Genomic DNA, 11,939 nt, shown 5'->3' on the forward strand with positions numbered 1-11,939 from the left:
ACTTGATTTGTTGGTGATTGGTAACGCCAAGCAGCCAAGAGAATTAAAAAATCTAAGTCTTCCAGTCACATTAAAAAATCAAAGCCGAGGATGCGGTTAACTTGGGAAGTGTTTCCGGAATGGTTTCACGAGCACTTTGTACCATCGGTAAAAATATATCTGATATAGAAAATTTTCCAGCAAAGTCTCTGCTAATTTTCAATAATGCCCCTGGCCACCCGAATGAAGAAATATTGAAATTAAAGGATGATCTGGTACAGGTTATACTCTTGCAACCTAACTGCTCTCCACTTCTACAACCAATGGACCAAAATATAATACAATACGTAAAAAAAATTAAAAAAAGATCCACTTATGCAGTGTCACCAAAAATGATGGCATTAAGAAATTTGTAAAGGAAATAAACTTAAAAACGTGGCTTTTCATCTTGCTAATGCATGGCAAAATGTGATTTCCAAAATGTTGACTATACCTTGGAAGAAACTTTGCCCGCTGCATCATAGGCGGATCTAGGGGAGGGGGCACGGGGGCACGTGCCCCCCCCCTCCCCCAGAGCCTTAAAAAATACGCCAGATTTTTAATACGGTCCCTTCTCATGGCGTTCGTTTTGTATTACGGGGTATCCTTGTGCCCGCCCCCCCCCAGAATAAGTCCTGGATACGGCCTTGCATGTGCCCCCCCCCCCAGAAAGAAATCCTGGATCCGCCCCTGCGCTGTATCCTTTTGACTCCAGAGACAATCAAAACAAGGCATAGAAGAATCGGAAAATGGTGGTGGTGATGCAGTCATCAATGCTGATCTTCAAGAAGCAATATTAGCTGTGGCGCAGCGAGTGGGGGGTTTTGGGGGATAACCCCACCACCCCCCAGAGCTCTGAGAAAATTTTAAGTTTAATCCATTTCACTTAATTGGATTCGTATTTCTTATAGAATAGTGTTAGGATTAATCGAATTCCCCTCTAAAAGCCTTAAAACTCGCCATTTTGAATCATTAATCTTAAAATTTTTCTGGAGGAGGGCCCCCGCAACTCCCGCTACCCTGGAGGGTATGCAATTTAGCAGTTAGGTAGCTATTAGTTGCGCCTAAAACCCCCATACCCTTAATTCTTAGTTGCGCCCCCGCATAGCAGAACTCTGCGGAAAGGAATCACCGCATTCCAAATACTGATCATATAAATTATTGGCTAATCGGAAGTAATGAGGAAAACTTTGCATTTTTTATGACTGATAGTGAGATAGTTAGCAATGTGCAAGAAGAAGATGACGAAAATGATGAGCTAGAATCAAACACACTGACGACTTTACGCACAGCATAACACGGCGACGCCATTACTGCTTTCAATACTTGTCTTAAGAGGGTGGAGGAAAATTATGTAAAATATGGCGATATTCTAACGATTAAAAGGCTATACGAAACAGTTTTATTTGAGTCATTTGCCTCAAAAAGACAAAAAACAATGGACAATTTTCTTTTCAAACGTCATTAAAATTAAAATGTTGCATTTCCTTTTATATTTTTATTTCTTTTTCCATGTTCATCACTTCTCCATTCCAACACCTTTACTACACTGGTTCTCGGTGATGATTCCATAGCATATGTTGGCCGAAATTTTCTGAGTGAACCAAACTCTGTATGCAAGTAATCAAATACCTTTTTCTTTTCTAACATCCCCGTAATGGATGCGAGTGAGGTGCAATTTTTCATAACTGTTATTATTAATTTGGTAATCTACCTTGACTCAGTCCATGAGCAGTAAGGGGAATTGGCGTCAATAAATTTATTTCATTGCAAAATTATACCTTAAAACGATTTTGTGCATTGCTTTTATTTCCAATAATCCAGCGTTTTCGACTCCAACGATTTTATCGATGGATTTTCCTCATTTATAGGAAAATTCTCCAAAATCGTTGGAATTTTAATGGCTTTGCCTGGTTTCGCTAATAGTAGGGCCCTCTTCGCTTCTATAGCGTTGAGGTGTCTTTCCCTCGTCCCGTCCCTTCCTTCCCTTTCCTTTCCCAGAGGCGTCGACGGGTTCCTATCGCGGCGGCGCCTCTTTCCTTTCCCCTTCCTCTCCTCCCCCTCCCCGGGTGATTGGGCGTATAAGCCACGGGCTCGGTTCCCGGCCCCGGTGTGTTGTATCCACGAAGGGCTCCCCTGAGCCCTCATGCATTATTCTGCCATGACACGGCTGCATCTGGGTCGGAATACCGAGATACTTTACTTTCCGCGGCGCCTCTTAGGTAAGAGGCATCGATATTTTTTAGGTATTGTTTTTTAAGCTTTTGAAATCGAAGCATCCGTTGGGAAGCCACATTCAATATTGTCATCTTTTCAGTTTTTCCAGAAATTACGGGGGACGGCCGCCTCCCCCCCTTCTTTATCCTTCCACTGCACTGGGTACATCGAGTAAATGTCCTGGTTATTCAACCGTATAGCATAATTATTCACCTTTTTCAGTCTCCTTAATGATTATAGTACATTTACTGCCTTTTGGAGCCTTCTTCAAAACAAGGATAATTGAGGGGATCAGGTTGGTGTGATTGCAATTTCCTTTCAGCTTTCTCAAAGGAGACTGCAACATTATCAATGAAGGTTGATTCCTTGTCTTATAGTATACATCTTTAATAGATGTAATAGATATTTTAAATATTCAAGACATTGGAGACATATTCTAGACATCTAGTAGATATTTTAAATATCCATGGCATTGAGGACATGGTGTAGATATCTAGTAGACATTTTGTGCTCTGTGGGGAGTATTGGCTTTCTACCCAGTGGATTTGGGATCAAATGCCGGCGCACAGGGCCAAAAGTCGTTTTTTCGAATTTTTTAACTTTATATTCGGATTCTACAGGATATGGTATACAAAGTACACTAATAAGTTGCTATTTTTGTCCATTAGAACAGCTGCAGGGATCCGCCAAACATGGAGTATTCACCGTAAAAATGACAGTTGCGTGAAATCGGTCGATTTTGAAGAAGTTCAGCGTCATGCAGGACAATCTTTGCGCGATATGTTGAGCCAAAAAACATTTTTACCAAAAATATAGACATTATTATATCGTGCGATATAAATTTTATTCGGGTTTTACTATGTTTACTATTTTATATATATATTTTAACTTTTAGGGTTTTTAACCCGAATTTTCAAATAAAATCTACAATATCGTTTAGAGCGCCACGTTCCGACGCGGTGTCTTTTGCACCAATAAAAAGGGAAAAGTATATTCAACGCAGTAGAAAAGAAAAATTTTGCTACTAGTCGCTACTCCGACCTCCGAATTGATTTAACTACAATGATGCAATGCGCTTACGCAGGCGGCGGCCTGGCTGACGCGTGGTAGGGTTCGAGGAAATCCTGTATTTATGGGTGTTATTCAATATTGTTGGATATTTTGTTTCTATAACAAATATTTACCTTATGAATAAACATCTCTTGTCATACGTAGAACATTTTATCATTAATGGTTTCCAGTTGACCTTACCTTTTATTTACGTATGCCCATGTTCTCCTAAAAATTGCTTAAGGACTCGAGCGGAAGGATATATTTATGGAACGAAAGTGCGAAGCTGTGCATATAGTACTGCTCAAAAACTTGAATGCATTTAGGACAAAAAAGAATCCCTCAAATGCTACTCCACCCTTTCCTTCCGTTAGACGGATTAGTTTTCGTCCTCACGCTGCACATTGACCCTCTATCGCCTCCTTAGCGGCCTCCTCAACCGCATGCAGGGCAAAAGACTGCCAAAAAGGCCTAAGCTATTTATTGCGCCCACTGGGAAATCCAAACCACCGCTCTCTGTTAACTTGTAATGAATTGTACTTTGGCCACCGGGGATGAACGGAGTAAGCCTCCTCACCCTTCAAATGGGAATTTCCCTAGAAAATGGAGATAATGGCTTGCGAACCTCAAACTATGGAAAACCAAAATTACTTCTAGACATCGCTTGCACGAAATTTTCTTGCCAAAAGTCAGTTAAACTCAGATTTTGCCAAACGAAAGACGCGAAAGTGAGTTCCCTTAAGCGTGAAGATCGAGTCATGAACAATTCGAGTATCCTAGAACTTTTATAAAGAAGACTTGTAGGGTTGAAAAAGAGCGCCCTTAGTGTTTTAGTGCACTGTTGTTCGATAACCCCTGCCAAACAATTCTAATATTACTTTTGATGCAATAAGGGTATTTGATTTGACTGTCGTTGTTAGTGGCTCTGGCTAAGACCTCAGTGGATATGAGATTTTTCACGCGTCTTGAGATGCAAGAAAAATTTCTTGAAAGTGGAAAAGGGTCCACATCGTTTATAAACCAATACGTATTGGACTTCTTGAGGAATAATTAAGAGTTAGATGAGGACGTTAATTCGAAATTTATCCTGTAAAAATTTGCAGAGAAATGCTTTTTTCTCTCATTATCTTCGCCGGTGGAAGGAAAGCAAAATAAATATCAGGTTTTTTAGAAGAAAGTTCGCTGATTGGCTAAATGAGGAGTCAAAATTTCCTCCGCCTTTATTTCAACGTCTACCCAGTAAATCCAGTAAGTATTTAATGCGGAATTTGTGATGAGTTTAGAGTGATATTCATTCTACTTAATTCAATGTCTTAACATGGAAAATGACATAAGATGAAATACACATTATAACAAAAATCCTATGCAATTTTAGAAATTCAATGTCTAAATATCCTCTTTCTCCATAATATCAACCCACAAAAAAGAAAAAAAGACATATTTATCGTATTTATACAATGACATTTTTTACGCGCCACAGAGGAATAAACAATTTAACATGGAAAATTACGCAAGATAAAATACTCATTAAAACCCAAACCCTATGCAATGTTAGAAATTCCATGTCTAAATATCCTCTTTCTACATAATATAAACCCACAGAAATAGAGAAAAAGTCAGATTTATCGGATTTATAGAATGACACTTTGTACGTACCACAGAGGAATAAACAATTTAACATAGAAAATGACTTATGATGAAATACTCATTATAACACAATATTTATGTTATTTAAGAAATTCCATTATTAAATATCCTCTTTCAACATACTATGAACCAACTAAAATAGAGAAAAAGATTATCGTATTTATAGAATGACACTTTTTACGCACCACAGAGGAATAAACAATTTAACATGGAAAAATACGTAAGATGAAATACTCATTATAACACAAATCATATGCAATTTTAGAAATTCCATATCTAAATACCCTTTTTCTACATGATATCAACCCACTAGAATAGAGAAAAAGCCTGATAAATCGGATTTATAGAATGAATTTTTTTTTGCGTACGAGAGAGGAATAAACAATTTAACATGGAAAAATAAATAGGATGAAATAATCATTAAAACCAAATCCTATGCAATTTTAGAAATTCCATGCCTAAATGTCCTCTTTCTACATAATATCAACCCACAAAAATAGAGAAAAAGCCTGATAAATCGGATTTTTATAATGAAACTTTATACTCACCACAGAGGAATAAACAATTTAATCAAAATTGCTACTTTTGAAGGCTCTTCAGTGTTAGCTGAATTTGGTCGACCAAAAAAATTTGAGAAGAACAGAGAAAGGGTCAAGAGAAGGAAAACTGCAGATCTTAGAGCCAGCACATCGCCAGCAGAACATCCATGAGTTATCGAAGCAAATGCGATGAGTTCGTGGCGAAAATTATAATAGAGGTAACAACAACCATTCTCTCAAGAGCGCGGAGAGTGTTATCGAAATGGAGAGCCAAGGATGTTGCGCAAAGTCCACTCTCTCCCGAAGAAGCCCTTTCCATGATCGTTTCTGGTATTTCACGAAACATCAGTACTTGCTCCTCCGACGGACATCTAAAGACACTACCCTTCCTATTGGCCACTTGTCCGACGAGGCAATGGAGGCGAGGAATAAGGACATAAGAAGATTCAGGGAGCATCCTGCAAGGAAATTTTCCAGGATTGCAACGAATGAAACCTGTTTAAAAGATTAATCCTAACTTCAGATCCAATGTTATCAAGCAAGGTTCAATAAATTTGGCGTTTAACTTGAGTTTTAGGAATTATAAAATATTGTTTATGACATTTCAATGATTGTAATAATGCCTCAATTGAAACTTGTGAAATAAGGAGCCCCGTTTAAAATTGCTGTCAAATCCATTGGCACGTTTCAAGGAACTATAAAAGCGTCTATTTAATTAGAATTAGATGTTATAATTTTTTAAGAAATAAATGCAGACCAATAATTTTAATAATAGACTTATAATATAAATTTCCAAATAATATTAACTTATTGTTTGTATCAAATACGATCAAACATATGAGAAAGTAGAAAATGTTCTCTTGGTTCATTCAAAATCATTTGCTCAAACATTGTCCAAAAATAAACAATGCATTTCATTTTAAATGCATAAATGTATATGTTTTAAATAACTAATTCAGTTTTATGAGACGTATTATTTCTATTTACTGTCGCGTGGATAATCTCAAATTCCAATGATAAAAATTATTTGTTTAAACAAAATGTTAAATAACAGTAAAAGCATTGCAAATATATACAAAATAGTTATAAATTCAGAATAAGCAGATCAAAAACAATGGAATAGACCGTTAAGTCAAATATATATATAATAACAACAGCGTAATTAATTTTGGCCAGCTTTTTTCGATTTGGGACCACTGTGCGGCTGTGGCAGAGAATTTTCAGAAACTTCCCCATCGCTGCTTGACTGCATGGGCGTACCCAGCGAGGGGCAGGAGGGGGCAGCCCCCCCCCCCCCCCTTAGAAGCAAAAATCGCAAATGTCTATAAGGAAAATAATATTTTTTCAAGCAAATAATTTTTAAAACTAATATAGAGCAGTTACAGTTTCCTTAATTGTTTGTTTCATTCACCTTTTCCATGATTCAATCTTACCCATAACTTAAATAACTACGGCTTGCCCCCCCCCCCCAGTTTTGATCCTGGTTACGCCCTTTTCATGGTCTATCGCATTTCGCTAAAGGAACTAGAGGAAATCGGACGCTGTTGAGTTGCAGTATTCGCCTCTCCTCTTCGAGCGTCTGTTCCCGGGTCCCATTAGACTCCGATGTCTGAGAACACCTTCCAACGTTAACTCCCCCTTCCGCTGTTGCACGCAGGTTGGGAACTCGAGGTGAGGTCGATGGGACGGGGGTTGGTCGGGGATGGATATAAAGCCCCGTTTACACAACGATCGTCGGGACGTTGATCCGTACGATCGTAACCTCAAAGCGTCGTGTAGACGCGCAGAGTTACCATCGTAGGCCTTAGTACCTAACACTGCCGAACTTACGATGGTTAGCGCTAGTGCGCCAAGAAAAAAGAGTGAGGAAATGAAGATCGATGCATAGTTTTTCAATTTTTATCCAGCCTTCCCGCCTTTATAGAAGCAGAGGAGAAGAAAAAGAAATGGATGGAGATAAAGGCAAAATTTTTTCGGAAGAAGAGGTGGAGGTGCTACTCGCTATCTTCTCTGATGACGATATTCAAAGAAGGTGAGTTTATTGTGCAATATTTGTGGGTATTTAGTGACTTTATTTTTCCGAAATCAAGTAATTTTAATCGCTACTTACGACAAATTGTGTTGAGCACATGGTGTCGTTTTTTAAAATACTAATTTGAGGTATGGTGCTTGCATGTAGAATGCTCTGATGGTTGTTTGGAAAATCATTTACCACTTGTAACAAATGTGTGATAAAATGTTGTACAAGTGGATAGAATTACTCAATTTATTTGAAAGTCTTAGGTCATCAAACCGTAAAATGCTGAGTGCCTCATTGATATTCGGAATTGATTACGCGTTCATAACACATGGATTCATACGTAAAAGGTTACCGTGTTATCTACCCTTCGTAAAGTGTCTTGGTGAATAGGAAAGCGTAGCAATGTGTTTATCTTTCGTGTTCTAATTAAACGACGAGGAGGTTGAGGTGCTACTCGCTCTTTTCTCGAATAATATTATTCAAAGAAGGTAAGTTTATTGTACAATATTTGTGGGCATTTGGTGATTTTATTCTTCGTAAATTAAGTAATTTCAATCGCCACTTACTACAAATTGTGTTGAGCACATGGTGTCGTTTTTTAAATACTAATTTGCGGTATGGTGCTTGCATGTAGAATGCTTTGATGGTTGTTTGGAAAATCATTTACCACTTGTAACAAATGTGTGATAAAATGTTGTACAAGTGGATAGAATTACTAAATTCATGTTAACGTCTTAGGTCATTAAACCGTAAAATGCTGAGTGCCTCATTGATATTCTGAATTGATTACGTGTTCATAACGCAGGGATTCATACGTCAAAGGTTATCGTGTGATCTACCCTTCGTAAAGTGTCTTGGTGAATAGCAAAGCGTAGTAGTGTTTATCTTTCGTGTTCTAATTAAACGCTGAAGTGTAGGTTCTTACGCTGTCCAGGAGATGTGCCTACGTGAATTATGTGTATCCTGAAAGTAATTACGGTCCTACACTCAACTATCATGGGTTTCATCTTTTTCCTCGTTCCTCTTCCTTTATTTTCGGTGTCACTGTTATGACTTCCTAGTTGCTGCATAGGCTTTGAAATTTCTTTCCTTCCTAACTAGTATTGGAACAGAAATTTCCATTCTTATGAAATGATTTAAATTAAGTTCTTCTCGTCTCGGAAAACTTCTAATCAGAATATCCTATTGAGAGCAAAAGGTTTCTGGGGCCCTTGCCTTGCTTATGTTAATGGCTCATCTCTTGTAAATGCTGAATTTCCATAACTTTGTGGATGAGTGTGGGCAATAACAATGGTACATTTTCCCTCTTATCATAAGAAATACTATTTTAAGTCAGTTGTTGCAAAGTAGTTGATCACTTCCTTTACTTTGAATAGGTTGCAGAGCAATCAGAGGAGCCATGTGGGAGTGTGGGTGGAGCTGGCGGAGCGGCTGTCAACCCTAGGATACCCTAGGTCTGCTAGCCAGGTCAAAGACAAGGTTAATAACCTTAGGCGGAGGTACCTAGGGTTGAAGCGGGGGATGCGGTCAGGGGACTCTCCGCCGGAGTGGGTGCATTGGGATGTACTCCATAAACTTTATGCCACTGCTCCGGCGGGGACTCCTGAGGCAAGGATGGACTCCCTAATATCATCGTAAGTACTAACTCATAGAATGTAACTTGTGATTCAATCACGTAATCAATTTAATGTTGCTTAGAGATATCTCTCCGTGGTAGCTTTTCATTCCTTTTAAACAATATAATATGATGGTAAATATGTCATGTGAATAAGTTTGTTGCTGTGAGCTAAGGCATAATTGAAAGATGCAAATCATCTAACTAATGTAAGTGAATGCTTGTTTGAATGAGTGTAACCTGGCATTGCACAGAATCACCGTAACTTGGTAACCCATTTGCTGTTTAGTCTCTAAAGGACCATAGGGAATGGAGTCCTCAATCGGTTCCCTGTGTTTTCCCATTTGATATCATAGAAGTTCTAAATAACTGGCATGATTCATATTCCATTGTTTGACAAGTAATTATTCCTTAATATTGTGTTGCAGACAAGTGATCTCGAGTGATGATGGGGGTCCATCCACCTCAGCTGGCCCATCCACCCCAGCCGCTCCAGCCACTCCATTAATATCGCGGAGGAAGAGGAGGAGTGAAGCGGACATCACAACATACCTAAGGTCTTAACATGAAGAATATATGGGGATGCTGAGGAGGCAGGAGGAAAGGGAGGAGAGGGCCCTGGACTACCTGAGAATGCTTGTGGAGTCAGTGGTGAGGGGACCTCCCTCCAACTACCCTCTCCCATTGTGCCACCCTGATGTCAACATCTCCCCTCCTTATCCGAGCCCCCCAATTTCCATAACTTCTCCTAGCCCCCCCATTCCCACACCAACCCCCAGCCCCCCCATGCCCACACCAACCCCAAGCCACTCTATTCACATACCAACCCCAAGCCGCTCTATTCCCATACCAACCGCAAGCCGCACTATTCCCATGCCAACCCCCAGCCCCCGCATGCCCACACCAACCCCAAGCCACTCTATTCACATACCAACCCCAAGCCGCTCTATTCCCATACCAACCCCAAGCCACTCTATTCCCATGCCAACCCCCAGGCCCCCCATTCCCACACCAGCCCCAAGCCGCTCTATTCCCACACCAACCCCAAGCCGCTCTATTTACATACCAACCCTAAGCCGCTCTATTCCCATACCAACCCCAAGCCGCTCTATTCCCATACCAACCCCAAGCCACTCTATTCCCATGCCAACCCCCAGGCCCCCCATTCCCACACCAGCCCCAAGCCGCTCTATTCCCACACCAACCCCAAGCCGCTCTATTTACATACCAACCCCAAGCCGCTCTATTCCCATACCAACCCCAAGCCGCTCTATTCCCATACCAACCCCAAGCCACTCTATTCCCATGCCAACCCCCAGGCCCCCCATTCCCACACCAACCCCAAGCCACTCTATTCCCACACCAACCCCAAGCCGCTCTATTCCCATACCAACCCCAAGCCACTCTATTCCCATACCAACCCCAAGCCGCTCTATTCCCATGCCAACCCCCAGCCCCCCCCATGCCCACACCAACCCCAAGCCACTCTATTCACATACCAACCCCAAGCCGCTCTATTCCCATACCAACCGCAAGCCGCACTATTCCCATGCCAACCCCCAGCCCCCGCATGCCCACACCAACCCCAAGCCACTCTATTCACATACCAACCCCAAGCCGCTCTATTCCCATACCAACCCCAAGCCACTCTATTCCCATGCCAACCCCCAGGCCCCCCATTCCCACACCAGCCCCAAGCCGCTCTATTCCCACACCAACCCCAAGCCGCTCTATTTACATACCAACCCTAAGCCGCTCTATTCCCATACCAACCCCAAGCCGCTCTATTCCCATACCAACCCCAAGCCACTCTATTCCCATGCCAACCCCCAGGCCCCCCATTCCCACACCAGCCCCAAGCCGCTCTATTCCCACACCAACCCCAAGCCGCTCTATTTACATACCAACCCCAAGCCGCTCTATTCCCATACCAACCCCAAGCCGCTCTATTCCCATACCAACCCCAAGCCACTCTATTCCCATGCCAACCCCCAGGCCCCCCATTCCCACACCAACCCCAAGCCACTCTATTCCCACACCAACCCCAAGCCGCTCTATTCCCATACCAACCCCAAGCCACTCTATTCCCATACCAACCCCAAGCCGCTCTATTCCCATGCCAACCCCCAGCCCCCCCCATGCCCACACCAACCCCAAGCCACTCTATTCACATACCAACCCCAAGCCGCTCTATTCCCATACCAACCCCAAGCCGCTCTATTCCCATGCCAACCCCCAGCCCCCCCCCCATGCCCACACCAACCCCAAGCCACTCTATTCCCATGCCAACCCCCAGGCCCCCCATTCCCACACCAGCCCCAAGCCGCTCTATTCCCACACCAACCCCAAGCCGCTCTATTTACATACCAACCCCAAGCCGCTCTATTCCCATACCAACCCCAAGCCGCTCTATTCCCATACCAACCCCAAGCCACTCTATTCCCATGCCAACCCCCAGGCCCCCCATTCCCACACCAACCCCAAGCCACTCTATTCCCACACCAACCCCAAGCCGCTCTATTCCCATACCAACCCCAAGCCACTCTATTCACATACCAACCCCAAGCCGCTCTATTCCCATACCAACCCCAAGCCGCTCTATTCTCATGCCAACCCCAAGCCGCTCTATTCCCATGCCAACCCCCAGCCCCCCCATTCCCACACCAACCCCAAGCCACTCTATTCACATACCAACCCCAAGCCACTCTATTCACATACCAACCCCAAGCCGCTCTATTCCCATGCCAACCCCAAGCCCCCCCCCCCATGCCCACACCAACCCCAAGCCACTCTATTCCCATGCCAACCCCCAGGCCCCCCATTCCCACACCAG

General features: G+C 42.3%; 1 protein-coding gene across 1 annotated transcript; it reads left to right on the plus strand.

The window, feature by feature from the left end:
- Positions 1-7,417: 7,417 nt before the first annotated feature.
- On the plus strand, positions 7,418-9,905 carry LOC124171165. The gene is made up of 3 exons (XM_046550305.1): positions 7,418-7,503; positions 8,868-9,125; positions 9,535-9,905. Exons 1-3 carry the CDS (start codon positions 7,418-7,420, stop codon positions 9,668-9,670), a joined length of 480 nt encoding a protein of 159 aa, XP_046406261.1. The 3' UTR covers positions 9,671-9,905.
- Positions 9,906-11,939: the final 2,034 nt, after the last annotated feature.

This window comes from Ischnura elegans, chromosome X, assembly GCF_921293095.1.
Source record: "Ischnura elegans chromosome X, ioIscEleg1.1, whole genome shotgun sequence".
NCBI classification, from domain to species: domain Eukaryota; kingdom Metazoa; phylum Arthropoda; class Insecta; order Odonata; family Coenagrionidae; genus Ischnura; species Ischnura elegans.

Excerpts from the sequence above, each read along its gene's own strand:
- LOC124171165 (XM_046550305.1), top strand. The coding sequence starts at position 7,418 with ATGGATGGAGATAAAGGCAAAATTTTTTCGGAAGAAGAGGTGGAGGTG. Across the intron at positions 7,504-8,867 it reads GATGACGATATTCAAAGAAG|GTTGCAGAGCAATCAGAGGA; the intron begins GTGAGTTTATTG and ends TACTTTGAATAG. Across the intron at positions 9,126-9,534 it reads ATGGACTCCCTAATATCATC|ACAAGTGATCTCGAGTGATG; the intron begins GTAAGTACTAAC and ends ATTGTGTTGCAG.